This window comes from Taurulus bubalis, assembly GCF_910589615.1.
Source record: "Taurulus bubalis genome assembly, chromosome: 2".
Taxonomy (NCBI): domain Eukaryota; kingdom Metazoa; phylum Chordata; class Actinopteri; order Perciformes; family Cottidae; genus Taurulus; species Taurulus bubalis.
Window position 1 is genome coordinate 15,342,224 of NC_136590.1, and position 16,035 is coordinate 15,358,258.

A 16,035-nucleotide genomic window follows, 5' to 3' on the forward strand; every position below is an offset into this window, starting at 1 on the left:
TATTGCTCATGTCTTTACAACAATATAATGAACGCGGCTCAGGTAGTTGAGGAGGTTGTCCTTGGCTCCTTCTGTCCACAAGTCAAAGTGAGCCTGAGTAGACCAGCACCTTATGAACGGGAGAAAGAAATGAAGGTTCAAAAGTGCACCCCAATTAAAATTAAATGCTTTTCAAAGAGTACCCCAAAGAAACATTTATTTAGATTCTTTTTCATTAATTTAGCCGGTGTTGAGTTTTGGGTTCTGGCTTGATCGTTTACATTTTACTGCTATTATTCACATACAAAACTGGCATGCCAAAATAAATGCTTGTGAAGAGAAACAGAAGGAACGTGAGGATGGGAAATGTTTCTTTGCCCATATTGCTTTTGTCAAGCTGGATATTTCTCAGCAAACCTTTTTTGATTATGCCGTTGCGGTTGTTGCTGTATATCTTGACAGGTTCAGTGACCTGTTTATAACCTTCATATATCTTTGCATCTTTGCATTATGCAAAGAAAAAAAAGACATTTATGAGAAAACTCTTAATGTTTCCCTTGATTTGCAGTGACCTATAACCTTCTCTGTGGGGAAATTAAATAATGAAAATATTTATTTAGATTTCAAACGTCACTCTGTGTGTAATCAGTAGAAACAGCTTATCCTGTCAGAAACCTTAATTCAGATGGATGATAATGTCATCAGGTGAGACATAATATCCTGCCGCATGTTAAACTAAATCTCTAAGTCCCTCTGCAACGTCTGAAGCGTTTGACTTCTCCGAAAGAGACTTGTTCATCCTTACATGCATCCCTGAGGAAAGTGGTGGCTCCTCCGTTTTCCTGGGCTCAGTTACTGCCTCTTCTATTTCTATCTACAGCTGTGTTGTGAGCATGCCAGTGACACTCTTAAATTCAGCCAAGACTCCAACATGCATCTTAAGCTCCACCCTCACGAACAGTAATGTTCTTTGTGGCATTCAATGCGCCAGTGTCTGTATGCATGTAACTCTCCGCACTGACATCATGATGTGTGAGAGTTTATATAGTTATATATATATATATATATATTTTACTCTTCAATAGTGTCTGACAACAACATCCCAATAATATATATATATATATATATATATATATATATATATTAATGGGATGTTGTTGTATATATATACATATATATATATATATATATATATATATATGTATATATATACATATATATACATATATATATATATATATATATGTATATATATATGTATATATATATATATATATATATATATTAATGGGATGCTGTTGTCAGACACTATTGAAGAGTAAAAATATATATATAAAAGAAGAAGAACCGGCGAGCTGAGCTTAGCACAAAGACTGCTAGCTTGGCTTTCTAACCAAAGTGCAAAAACAACAACAATTTCACGGTAACTGGTCCTGGCCCATAAATAGTGTGGTAGCATACATAACACCCTTGCTAGCTGTTTCCCTCTGTTTCCAGAAATAATATGATGCTATATTAGCCAGCTCGTAACTTCATATTTTGTGTACAGCGGTAGGAGTTCTGCCAATAAAAATATATTTCCCTAAATGTCAAAGCTTTCAAACAAAAAGATCTGCTTGCATGTTGCCGAGCTGGTGGGAGGCTACAATGATCTGGTGCTGTCTTGGTATATCACAGGCTGGAGGGAAGTTGATCCTCCTCCGCCTGGTAGATAACTGCAAATATGAAATGCCTGTCAAATGCAGAGAAGTGCAGCCATTTCTTACTTCAGCGTCCTGGCTGCTTTATTTCTTAACTGTTTGAGCTGTAACTAAGGGACAATCCTGACTCATTACATTTTTGACTTAAATGTGGTCGCTGATGTGCAACTGGATCAGGGCCCGACGAATACCAGCCAGCTTAGGATGCAAGTGATAGGATCTGTGTGCTGGGACAAGACAGGGTAAGAGGGTTGATGGGTTTAGGAGGGGGGAGTTAGGGACTCCCTCGGGTGTCTCTGAGGAGAGGAGGGGAGGTTGAGGTCTCAGCAAAGATAGTGGCGTCAGGGAGAGAGGCATGGTCTTGATTTATAGGTGTGCTGGACAGATGTACGGGACACAGACGCCTGAAATATATTCCTTCTGAACAACATTTTCTCCATACGACAGGGGACGAGGGATCTACGAGTCCAAATAAGTCTCCATATAAAAGTAAGGGTTTGACATAAAAGCCTTGTGTCCGGTGTCCTGTTCCTATAGTGTGAGGTAGTGTGATATACCCCCAGGCAGCACCTGATTTCCAAATAAAGATATGTATATTCCACACAGGCCTCTGTAAACCTCATCACATTTAAGATTAGCCACTGAAACAGATCTCCTCTTATCTGCTCAGGATTGTGTGTGTGTGTCTGTAAATGAGAGCTCTGTCAACGAGCGCTCAAACTCAGCTCCGCCATAAACACTTTAAACTACTCGAGGAGTCCCACAGCTGTCTCGGCCTGCTTGTGCTCAAGTATGTGTGCCTATGTGAGTGTGAGAGGCCAGAGGTCAGCAGTCCTGACATTTCAATCCAATTCCTCTTCACTTGTGTGCGTGTGTCAACTCTGTGTTAACTTTATGTTATTGCTGAAATATAATTTGCTCCCTGCTCTCTTAACTGTGGTTTGATTACAGGGTGGGATGAGGTAAGTATTTACATACATACACTGTTGCAGATATTGCTCAACCTTTTGAAAGTAGAGAAGCAGAAATGGGCCCACATGAAGTGACGGACAGGCACAGGCCTTTCACCACTGCCCCGCTGACGCAATGGTTTAGTGTTAAAAGCTGTTCTTTTTCTTGCTCTTTGCTGTTTGTTCGGTACCGGGACTAGTGGGTGTGATCGGGGATCGTAAAAAAGTGAAAGATGCAACATTTAAAACATTGCTATTGCTATGTATTTACTTCTCCCAACAAGTTTCAGTGTGTGTGTGTGTGTGTGTGTGTGTGTGTGTGTGTGTGTGTGTGTGTGTGTGTGCTCCAGATATCCTCAACCCGATACCCCCACTGAGGCCAGCTGCAACACTCTACTGCCCCTTAGTGGTAAAACACTACAACGACATATGATGGAGAAAAAAGGTTCTTATTAACTGGAAACAACATTTCTGCTTGGATGTCATGTTGATAGATTCATCATTATTATTATTATTTAATACAAGCAAACCATGGAAAAAATTGAAAATGGGTCTTATAAATAATTTAGGTTCGGCAACACTTAATTAACATACATACACATACATTCTCGTGCTATTTAAATGTATGTATATATTTGAGTCATATATGTGAATTAATAATTATTGACACTCAAAACGTCACAGCTGAAATAGAAATCCATGCAAACTTTAAAGTGTGCATATTCATCATCCTGCATGCACGCGTCGTTCTGGCTAATTAATTACTGCAGTGCAGTGAAGGCATTCATTCATTCAGTGACATTCCCGAACTGAACAGATTTTACACCAAGCATCACAAAGGGCACCTTTGTATGGCAGCACTTTCATTTTGCTTTTCAGCAGGGTCTTGTTTCGCCAACTCAGAAACAATTTGTGTAAACGAGATATTTATTTCTCCCTCTGTCATGAAATGGATTACATATGGTGAATGATGGAGTAATAAATGCAATCCATGCTCTTTTAGCACCAGGAAATTAAAAACGACAAACTTATCCCGTACCAACACAGACCCACCCTCCTCACTCACACAGCTCTCGCCCCTTCTGTCTTTCTACACCTTGTCATACAAACACACACTCCCCCTCTCGTTACACTCGCACACACTCACACTTCTCCCAATATGGCAGTGCCCTTGGCAGCAGTGGTGCTAGTTCAGGCAGGCAGAGCTCCCAGGTCCGGACTGAGGAAGAGCAGGTGTACTGCTGTCAACAGAGGCTCATAAATACTCTGCCAGCAATCTGAGATGGATTACACGTTTATGTCATCATATTAAAGACTCTCTGTCAGCAGACACGTTTAAGACTTTATAGTCTCCTGCCCAAGAGAAAAACCATTGAGAAATGTTTTTTTAAAAGGAGTTTAAGGCACTGCACACCACTATGCAACCAAATAGAGCTGAACCCCAGCTTCTGTCATTGAAGATATAAATGCTGCAAAAAAAGTGCTTACCCGAGAGGGGACTTCAGTTTTATTACCTTCAACAAATATGTAGACAACAGTGACATGTTTACCACTCTGTATGCTGTTATTTTAGTGTCATATTTCAACCCTTCTCAACCCGTCTCCTCTGCAGCTGTAAGACCCCGCTGTGTCCAAATAAAGGCTGCAAACAGCACTACGAGCATTCTGACTGGATGTTTCACTTATTACCCACAGCGCTTTGCAGGGCCCCGTTCTATTGGTGGCAGACAGTGACTTCAGCTGCATGTGTTCCTCTTCAGGCCTCAAGCCTGGTGTATCCTGCATGCTCAGAATAAGCTCAAAGATCTCCAATTACCCTCCTCTCACGGATTGTTTGGTGTCACTCGCCGGCTGGATATGATGATTCTGCGCCTGCAGTGTAAAAGGATCGTTCCACAGTTATCCTGGTGTTCACCCTGCAAGTTACAGCTCAATCGGAGCAGTGAGATATAGCAGGACCAAACCAATTAAGTAAAAATTCAAGCTGAGGTGTCACTTTGGTGCTTGGCCTTGTTCTCACCCTCATTGGCAAAATAGACACATTCTTTATTTTATGTCACCTGTTGATGGCCCCGATTCAGGTTTCCCTGTATATGCTGCAGGGCATTGTGGGATTGAAATACTTCTCTGAAGGCATGACGAGTGAGTTGGGCAGCTGGGACAGTGGCTGGTTGCAAAACCAAATTTGCCCGCTTTTAGCACACCTCTGGCTGAAAGAGCAGATACATCAGTGGCTAAATGATATTGACTGCTTTCTTCTGCTTAAATTAAACAGAAAATATCATACAACTGTTAGGCTTCCTCAGCTCAGTCAGAAGGCCTGCAACCAAAGAGGTGCAACTCACTCATCTGACATTTGGGTGCAGAAGTTGATGAGATATCGTATTATGAGCCACTCAGACGGCAGACATCAATCATTCCTCCAATGTGAAAATAGTATGTGTCGGAAAACAAGTTCAATTTCACATTCAGCTCCGGCGACTGTATCACATCCTCACGCGTACTGCAAAGTCCAGTGAAAAAAGCGTTGACTACACTGAACCACTTTACTGTGAGCAGTCAGAGTGCACCGGCTGACCTGATAGCCTTCCATGGGGGCAGGTTGCTGGGTGACATGATGTCCTGGAGGACGACTGTACAGTGAAGTGATGGGAAGGGGAAGGGGGAGGGAGACTGGCCAAAAGCAAAATGAGAGTGAAGGCCGGAAGGAGAAGAAGACAAATTCAATCACTCATTCTGAATGGAAACACCATCTGTCCATCTCTCTCTTTTCCCATCTCTTCTTGCTTCAGCACCCTTCTTTTCTCTGTCATTTCCCTTCTCTTGGGAAGCAGAGGTGGACTGAATGGTCACTTTGTTGCCTCTTGGGAACAACATCCTGATGCTGTCTGGGTGTGGAAAGCAGAACTCCAGCATCAGTGATTTTGTTGCCAAAGGGACGACCATACCAGCAAGAACTTCCTAATACATGTGGGTGCTTGGAGGTTATATGATGATAATGAGGGTGATGAACAGTACAACTGAGCCATAGCAGCGGAAGTGCAGGGGCATATACAGAAGCAGTTGGAATAATAGTGGTAGTAATAATATATACAACAGTAGTAATGGTGTAGCTGCATTAGCAGTTGAATATCTGTTTCTATTAGTAAACCTTGTAGCTGCATCATTGGCAGTGACACTAGTCGATAAAAGTGCACATAGGGCCAAGCATTTCATTAATTATTTCATACTAATTGGCAATTCATATATATCAGCCGAATATTTAAATCGTCATGACCCGGTGAGTGTTTTTTGGTGGGGAAGCCAGAGAACAAGCGTCAGCTGCAGTTCTCTTATCTGCCTTTGTGCTGATAAAAGATGCCTGCTGTTCTGTGTTTAACCTCTAGAGGGAGCTAATGCTCCTTGTTGCATCTGGTGAGACCATTCAACAAAAACATTGATGAATGAATGTAAGAGGCAAATATGGATAATGTACAATAAACCATCTTAGAACTCCCTGAACCTGTATTTTCATGCTAAAGAATATAATGCATTTTGTTTAATTAACCTTATTTTGACATGCATCAAAAATGCTAAATGATCAATTTTAATTCTTAATAGCAATGATCCAAATGATCACTTACAATCAGTTTGTGGTCTTCCTTTAGAAGATTGTGGTCTTCCTTTAGAAGATTGTGGTCTTCCTTTAGCCTGAACTCAAGTCAATCCCACAATAAAGACTCAATTAATCATATTGAAGATGGGATAAAAATAAAGGGGACAAAATCATTCATTATAACACTTAAGTTTGGTGTAAACAGTAGGCAGAAAGAGTCTCATTTTAACAACCATTCATTTGGTTCCTTGAGAACTTTGGGAACCACTGATCTCCATATTGCCGAAATAACTGTCTGATGAAAACTGCGTAGTAAGAACTCATCTGTCTATTGGGAGTTATTAAAGCTATATTTTCCAGAGACTTCAATCAATGACAAATCAAAAATAGACAGTTTACTGTAATAGAGCATGTACATGCGTTTCAATTGTGTTATGGAACCATTTCCATATAAGTTATGATTATCAAGTGATAAGGAGTAATCAGTTATGACTTTATAAATGTGTAGAACAGGTCCTGACTAGAAACAGAGCTCCATAACAACCTTGCTCAGCAAATACTATATAACAAACCAGTGGAATCCTTCCATGAATGAATGAGTAATTCAATTAATATAACAGTTGCTCAATGTATGCATTATAACATTATTAAGAAACACAGAGAGTAACTCTTGTCTGTGTCACTGAGACATCCACTCTGCTGTTACTCTCATTATTCAGGCAGGCAGTTGTGTTACATTAGACCAGATATTGATCCCCATCCTGCACTCTGCTGCTGCAGAGAGGCCGGCAGCCTCCAGGGACTGTACTGTATATGTGAGCGCTTTGTCCTTTCATTGTCCTCATATTCTTTCTCTTCCGCTTCATCACCTACCTTCACTCTTCTTTCACCCCCACATACCTGCTTCCCTCCCCTCCTCTCTTTTTCTGTGCATCCCTCTCTCGCTCTCTCTCTCTCTCTCTCTCTCTCTCTCTCTCTCTCTGCCCATATGTTTCGGCGCCCTGAATGAGGCGTCTGCCCCGCACTAAAAGTCGGGGGAAGGAGTGGGGTTCGCAGAATGCAAGGTAGGAAAAGAAATATGCTGGTCTCGTGCGTGGTTGGACACAGAGAGATTAAGCGCGTTGCAATACATTTTGCAACATCATGATGCAGCAAGATTTTGAGGCAATGCACATGAGTTGATGGACATGTTCCTCTCTCTTCTTTTCAGAGTTGAAATACTTCAGGGACGGTGCTACGTTTGTGATTTCATTGGATGGTTTGAATTGGATTTCTAAAAGGAGGTGCAGTGACAAAGGAATCAAGAAAAGGTACTATTTAGATTAATCCCTGCAGTTGATGGACGCTTTGACTGTTTTGTGGGGATTCAAGTGTGTGTTTGTGCATTGGTGGCTTGAAGTGATTGTAATCTGTTTTTCCCCTGAGCCCCTCCACCTGTTAAACGGCAAGGTGTTAATTTACCTGAAAAAGGGCAGTTTACTGGCTTCACGGCCTACTGAATATGTGTGTGAGACCATACAGTAGTGTGTATGTGTGTGTGTGTGTCCTTTTACATCCTTTACGTCACAGCTGCTGTGAGTCAGCTCCTCACTTCCTCTCCTGAGTCACTCATCCAGCAGTTGCTAGGTGACTGCAGAGCGGTGAAAGTTTCCTATTGCCATTGTGTCCGCGGATGGATGGCCCCCCGATATTTATTCAGGCTCAGGAGTGAGTGGCCAAATAATGTGTGTGTGTGTGTGTGTTTGTATGTGTGCCTGCATTTTGTGTGCCCTGGTTCACAAAGGCTGACGAATCAGTTTGAGTACATCCTGTGGGGCAGCTGACCTCTTAAAATGTCAAATGGATCAAAAAAGAGAGAAAAGAAGACATTGCCACAGATTTTTGATTGTAAAAGGAGATTATCTTTAGACAAAGCCGACACATAATCTCAGGTCAAAGTGCCAGCCAATACACCAACCACTATCAAGTATCTTTTGGCCAGGTACTAAGCAGTCCCTTAAAACATTTAATTGACTTTCTGGACCTTCATCTTTGTAGTTTTGGCCGTCACTGCTAACTGATAAGGTTGCACTCAACAAAAAAAGAAATGTCTCTCAGGTCTCAGCCATTATTGCTAAGTAAAATATTACCATAGGCCTGTTTCCCAGCAGACATTCTGACTTGTCATAGCAGGAAAATCACATGTTGCTAACAACAGTAACAGCTCTGTTCTGTTAAAGTGATCTAAATTTGAACAGAACCAGTTAAAAGAGCCCATAATACAAGTTGTGCATCATACAGGAATGAAGAGCTCCGGCCGCTGATATCCCCCGGTGAGATGATCCAGGCCGACAAAGAGCTGCAGGCCTTCACCTGCATCCTTGATCAAAGAGGAAATGCAGCATCTCAGTTTTGGGGAAACAGTGACTGCAGATCATGCATGGCAACGCGGCCTTCCTCCACCTCCCCTCACCATTGTTTTCTTCAAGAGGAGCCACATCTCTCTACACCTCCCTCTGTAGCTTCTTCCCTTTCACAGAGCCCAAAGGAGGCCCCATGGACAAGACTTGTTTTCAACGTGCAAGACATTTTTAGTTTGATTAAAAATAATTCAAACATTTTGACCCAGCCGGACAGCGTTACAATGAATCGGCATGACAGGTTGATCATTTTCTGTGATGAAGACGTACCGCTGCAACGCTTTGGTGACATTTGCTACACTGATGATTGTAAAACATCTGCAGGGGAAACTGGTTGGCACATCGGTGATAACGATGCGTTAAGCGCTGCCCACGGTCCAAACACAAACAACTCTAACGGGAATCAACATGAACTTGTTATCAGAGACATTTTTAACAACCTTAAAAGTCGTCTGAAATCCTGTCACAGCTATGCTCCAGGAGTGTTGTCTGGGAGTGACACGAAAGAAAAAAAGAGGAAGAGTGTGTCCTTCGAGGATGACGTCATGGTCTACCTGTTTGATCAGGTACTGTTTCCCTGTTGTCTGTTACACTGTAGCTTGGTGGGTATTGGGCGTTGTTTTACACTGGGAGGTTAGAGACGTACTGGCTGCTCTATTAATCCAAAGCCAGGCTATGACACTTTTGTTGTTTCCTGTTTAATTCCCACTGCTACTATTCTTAGGAGAGTCCCACCTTGGAGCTGCACTCTGAGGCCTACACATCTCCGCCAGATGTCCCATTAGAAGACAGTGGTACTATTTTGCATGTTTTATCCCATGTTTAAACTATGGGAAATGTCTTTCATTTTATTATCTTACTAGCTACTTATGTCTATAAGATGCCTCTGACAATGTTACAAGATCAGGGCGGGATACTACGAAAGTTAACAGACTTTAATGTATGTAAATCCTGCTAATCCCAGATGCTGCAGGCTATTGGCTATTGGTTGTCACTAATTTTGTGTTTTGCCTGCAGGCTTGGAGTGGGAAGACGACTTTTCAGCTTTGGAGAAGAACTGCCATTTTCAGTGTATCAGACAACGAAACACAGAGTCCCTGCCGACACAGAGCAGCGAGGCTCTGTCCCGCCGCTTCTTTCTGTCCCAAAGCTGCCTGTTCCTCACCCATGTCACTGAGTCAGACCTTGAGCTGTGAGATAAAGCGTTATTTACACACACACACACACGCACGCACGCACGCACGCACGCACGCACGCACACACACACACACACACACACACACACACACACACACACACACACACACACACACACACACACACACACACACACACACACACACTCATTGAATTGTAGGTGCTGATTGTTATGACACAGCGGTGGTCAAACGCAGCCCTTCCATCCCATCGTCTGCTTTTCAGCCAAAGGCCACCTCACTGTCACCATGGCCCACTGTGACATCCACATTTGTTTTTCTTTCAGACAGCCAGCCTTGGCCTCATGGAAAAACTGACTAATCGACCAGATCTCATCCTCTTCACCTCTAACTGATCTCCCCACCTCCCTCCTCTTTTATGATGAGTCACGGATTTTAATGGCTTTTTATCTCTCTCTCTCTCTCTCTCTCTCTCTCTCTCTCTCTCTCTCTCTCTCTCTCTCTCTCTTTCTCTCTCTCTCTCTACTCCAAATGGGTTCAAAGCACCTGCCGTTCATGACATCACAGCCACGCAGGACTGTGTGATTCAGTGCATTCAGCTTTCACAGTTGTTGGTATGACACGATCACAAGCCATGATGTGTTGCGCAACAGTGCTGGTACCATTCCAGCTGCAAACCTCTTTGGAAGCTGCTTTTCATGACAGGTTGTGTCCTTGGACCTAAGCTGTAAAATGGAAACATACAGATGTTATCAATTCCAGTAAATTAAATTGAATAAATTGACATCTTTGTCAGGAATCACATTTTATCATTACACTGTTGTTTTCAACAAATTGCAGGTTATACTTGGAATACGAGGAGTATGTGTTGTTTAGACAGTTTGTTTTGCATAAACAGAGCATACTTGTGGAGGCCCTGTTTGCTTGCTTCATTACTGAAGTGTATTCAGCTCAGAATTTATCAGCAGCTGTGACTGAATAAACAGTGTAAGCCTTAGGGCCAATGGAGCCAGAAACTGAACAAACTAAAAGTAACAGATAGTGTTTCCACAGAGCCAGCATCAGCGAGGTTTGGTTGATTAGATACAGTGTACCTGAGGAGGAAATAGTGAACCTGGCAGGACCAGTCTACACACACACACACACACACACACACACACACACACACACACACACACACACACACACACACACACACACAGCGAGAGAGAGAGTTGGCCCTTGGTGATAACAAATTATAGGGATGTTGCAATGTTTGATTTAAAACAAACGTCAGAAAACACTGGCCGAATAATAACTTATTATTATTATGTGTTCAAATGGACTTCTGCTAAAGTGACCCAGTGAACGACGCAGGAAACGTCCGAGTCTGAAGCACGTTTACAACACACAGCTGTTCCCTCCCACCTGCTCAGGCAGACTGGCTCACGTTGGCTCGCACACACAGCTATAGCTATTCAAGGACACCAAAAGCTCAAAATGTTTGGCTCGAAGAGCTGGGAGCGTCACACCTGTATATTGTTGTTGTTGTGACATGTTTGTGATATTCTCACATCAGTGTAAGGCTAATATTGACAATAGCTGAATTGTATTGTTGTTGTTGTTGTTGTTACTTCATTATAGTATTTTCTGATTTGCTTTTTTTGTTGTAAATGTTCTTGAAGCTAACGTGCAACATTCCCCTTAATTAATTAATTAAACATTTCTGTTGCTAACATTACATTTTCTTGTTGAGTGGCTTTTGCTAGCTGCTAGCTTACTCGTGGAGCTTCCTCACCGTGGCTCCTAAAGTTCATGGTATTTGGTATGAGTTAAGTTAAGTTCTGAATTAATTGAGGAGCACATTTTAGGAATGTTTTGTAGATCTAACATTTTTAAATCATAAAGGTGGCGTATACATAGAATGGAGACTAACATTAGCATCATTAGCATTCACATTAAACATTTTTTCTAATGTTTCAATGCATTTCTGAAACGTTTAAGAACTGCTAGTAAGTCTATGATAGCAAATGTTCAACTATAACAAAAACAATTGGAAAAAAAGAGATGGAAACAGAGAGCAGAAGTGTAGCAACTTTTCTTAAAATGTGCTTAATTCCAAACTACTACCATATAAACTATGCTGTAAAAGAGATGAATGTTCAGTCAGTTTATCTCACTGCCATGACTCCACTCCACTATCTATCACAAAAGGGCAAATAATCCAAACTGCCAACAACTGTGTTGGGCCCCCAGGTCAAACAGACATGGTGGTGTTACATCAGCTCACACATGCAAACTATTCTAAATAGATAATGTTACTCCTTTCCTTGTTTGTTTTGCTGGCATTACAGTAGTTTGGTCTGTATTATGCTCTGTAAACCACCGTGCAGTCACAAATGTTTTTAAACAGTTTGTCTGGTCAAAGGTAAACAATGTGAGACCTGGCCCTGCTTCTGTACATTAAGGTGTAGCCTGGAGGACTGTATTCAAATGAAGCAGTGGAAGGTGATAAGCCACAATGGAAATTATGTTAACTGCTTCGAGTTAAAGGAGTCAACGACAAAAACAAAATGTAGTGCTTCTGACTCTGTTAACTCATTAAACCCCATACAATATGTGCCAAATAATGGTAATAATGCAAATGATTGTGTATTTTAATGGAGTCTGGGACACTATGGTGTAACACAATGGTGCTAATAAGATGCTCTGATAATAATGACATTTGGAAGGTAAACACTGAAGTCTATGCTGATTACCACAAAAGTAAGTATAACAAGTAAGTACTTGAGGCACTTTATTTCCATTGTTTGCTACTTGATACTGTTTCTTTGTATTTTACACAAAAACATTCGATAAGATTATAAAATATGATGTATACATACTAACCTACCCAATATTGAAATAAGCTATACCAACATTAAAGTAATAATGCACAATAACAATGAGCTGACATTTTGTAATACATGACTTTTAAATGTATAATGTATTCTTATAGTAAGTATTTTTTTTTATTTTTCACTTGGTCTTCACACATTATGTGAATATTTTTTCCATCACTAAGTGCTAGTCCATCAAAGAAAAATGGTGAAAGAATATAGGAAATAGGTTTCTATTGGAAATTGTTGACACTGCAGTTAAAATTAGGAGTATTTATTGTAGTTGTGTGACACCGTGCAGCAGCAGCTTGGGACACAGAGCTGGAGGGAGTGGGCTCGCTCTCTGATTGGCTGAGCAGCGCGACGTGGACATCAGTCAGTTACAGGTAGCTCGCATGTGACAGTTATCTGCGCGCGTGTGTGTCTGTGTGTGCACGTGTGTCTGTCTGTGTTGTGTGTGTGAGTGAGTGTGTGTGTGTGTGTCTGCTGCACGGCGACGCTCTGCTGCTCTCTCTGCTCTTTACTTTATATGATGGTGCGTTGAATGACCGGCTGCATGGTGACGATTTTTCTGTAAACACATCGAGGAGGAGGACAGTTAGTTTAACTCCCAAGGTAAGGCTTTCCCATGTTTTAGTTTAGCAGTTTAATTCACTTTAATGGCTGCTACTCTCATTTATTACAGATAATGCCTGTTTAATCACTCATGTGTGGGTGATATATTTGGTTTAGGGAAATAAAGAGAGGGATGTTGATGGAGAAATATCCTGGAGTTTTACTACTACTTTAATTATGTGCATTAATCTATGTAAAACAGCTTTATCTAAAACTTTTGACCAGTTTCATTACATTACCGTATTTGATACTATGGTTGAGAAATGTCCATGTTTTTGCTTGTGGACACTCAACTAAAGCTACAGCAAATTCGACTGACTTCAAGAAGTTCATTCATCAATGACATATTTTAAGCTAAACATCTAGTGGATATATAATGAAGAGCATTGGAGGTGAATTAGCTGAGTGCTGGCTGGCCTCTGTGTTTTTGTGAGTGTAACCTTGAAATGGGCATTATCGCAGGGCCGTGAGGATAAGAGAGGCGTAGATTAACAGACTAACATCATGGAGTTTTCACACTGCCAGAGGCTGATTAGATACAACAGGATGCTGGGCCGTTTGACTTGGAGAGAGGCAAATTCAGGAATTGGGGATTATTTGCTGACTGGGAGAAGTTAAAATGCCACTTTTGCATATTTCAGAAACACAAAGTGTTTCTTCCTTTCTCTAACACTCCCATCTTTTCTTTTCTTACAACTGTTGAAGTTGTAGGAACTACACTGTCACAGAGAGAAAAGTGAAGGAGGCCAAAGGATGAAGTCCAAAGGTAAGGCTGTGAAACCATCTAGGAGGACCTGGTCTGACCCTGAGCCAGAACCAGACACAGAACCAGAACCAGGTTCCAGCGAACAGGAGGGCTCGGAGGCCTCAGTCCGGATCGGTGGCTCCTGGAGGGGCTCGCTGAGGGGTGGGGACGGCAAGCGGAAAAGAAGTGGAGGCCGGAGGCGCAGGCAGCACGGCTCCAGCACCAAGGAACGCAGCGTCCGGCGACTAGAGAGCAACGAGAGGGAGCGCCAGCGCATGCACAAACTCAACAACGCCTTTCAAGCACTGCGCGAGGCCATCCCCCACGTCAACACAGACAAGAAGCTGTCCAAGATCGAGACACTCACCCTGGCAAAGAATTACATCAAGGCCTTAACCACCGTCGTCGTGGACATGTCAGGGGACTGCCTGCCTGCTGGCGGGGTCCCGTCAGAGGCCAACGCTGCCAAGCTGCTCCAGTGCTACCAGAAGCACCTGGAGGATGAAGGGGAAGATGATCTCACCCAGTACCTCACCCACATGCACAGCTTCAGCCAGCGCAGCTAACAGTGGCTGCAAAGTGGTTCGGAGACCAGGAGGCCGTCTCCAAGGCGGAGAGAGAGAGAGAGAGAGAGAGGTGGGGGGTGAGCTTTAGGGACAAATCTCAAACCATATTCAGTTCCTTCGAGTGCACTGCTCTGGGATCTGCTCAGAAGTGGTTCTCTGCAGGAAATGGGTGCTGTTCCAGATCATGGACCTCTGACGTTGAACCCATGCTTGTCCATAGCCAGGTGGGCTGTCTAGACCATAACTTCATGCAAAGTATGAAATGATTTAAGCACAATTCACCCAGCAGACAAAAAGACTGCAGACTGGACGGTGAAGGATGGATGTTGGTTATGAAGAGTGAGAAAACGTTCTTGTTATTATACTTGGGGCTAATCTTTCGCCATTCTGTCTCTTTATTTCTCATCTTCTACAGTTTGAGCCGGGGCAGAAACTTGTTCTCTTTTGTGTTATCTTGTGATCTTCTGTGTGTTTTCTCTTGAGAAACCTGCTGAGCGTATCGCCTCTAGTCATAACTGTCACATCGAGGGGGAAAAGAAAGACCAGCGGCAGACCTGAATAGTCAAATGTTGAAGCAAGAAAGTGTGTTTGCTTCCTCACAACGACCATCGACCAATTTTAGAAAATGCGTCTTCTTACAGGTTGTGCGCCCATAGCTGTAGGGCAAGGACGATATTTAATAAAGTGTGTGTTATTTTAATGTTCCGTGTCTCCAGGTGGTGAAAAAGATCAGGAGAAACTATTTGGGGAGTTATTATCAATAAACACATTTATTTATTGACAAGGACTGTTACTTTGACCATGCACAACACTTGAGAAAAGTACTCCACAATGTCAACAGCACTGACGTGTCACAGTAACACAGTGTGATGTTGGTTAGACAGATAAAAGAGACCGATCTCTGGGCATTTTCCATGGATCATATTGAGACGGTACATTAAGAAATGGAGGAATTTAGCGGAACATTAACATAAAGGATGCCTGAATGGCTGCATTTCATCATTGCAGCAACTACTATACTTATTATATAATATTAATATCTTACAGACTGATAACAAAAATATAGTGTGGGGGGCGTTAACGTTTTTTTTCTTCTAATTGCTCTATCATTCTACCATCAGGAAGCAGATGGCATGTCAATATTCTCCTGAGAAAGAGGAAGGTTCAACAACAAGACTTTTACAAGTAATCTACCCTTATTTACATTGTTAACAATTGCACATACTCCAAGACAACATAAAAAGTATATATTTTTTTGAAAATAACATTTAACACCTTATAAAACATAAGTTAACCGTTTGTACAAGGCAAGCAGCAACCACCACAGGTAAATAAAGCCAGTGCAGGTCTTGTTACAGATGCTACATGCTTACTCCAGAAAACAAGTCAATGGGAAAACCTTAAAAGTTCCTGAAAAAATACAAAGTACATTTGTCCACAAGATGTCAGGGTCCTAGTTGCACCAATAAAA

General features: G+C 42.0%; 1 protein-coding gene across 1 annotated transcript; it reads left to right on the forward strand.

The window, feature by feature from the left end:
* The first annotated feature begins 13,195 nt into the window (after positions 1–13,195).
* On the forward strand, positions 13,196–15,289 carry bhlha15 (basic helix-loop-helix family, member a15). The gene is made up of 2 exons (XM_079236567.1): positions 13,196–13,253; positions 13,959–15,289. Exon 2 carries the CDS (start codon positions 14,007–14,009, stop codon positions 14,562–14,564), a length of 558 nt encoding a protein of 185 aa, XP_079092693.1. The 5' UTR covers positions 13,196–13,253; positions 13,959–14,006; the 3' UTR covers positions 14,565–15,289.
* The last annotated feature ends 746 nt before the right edge of the window (positions 15,290–16,035 follow it).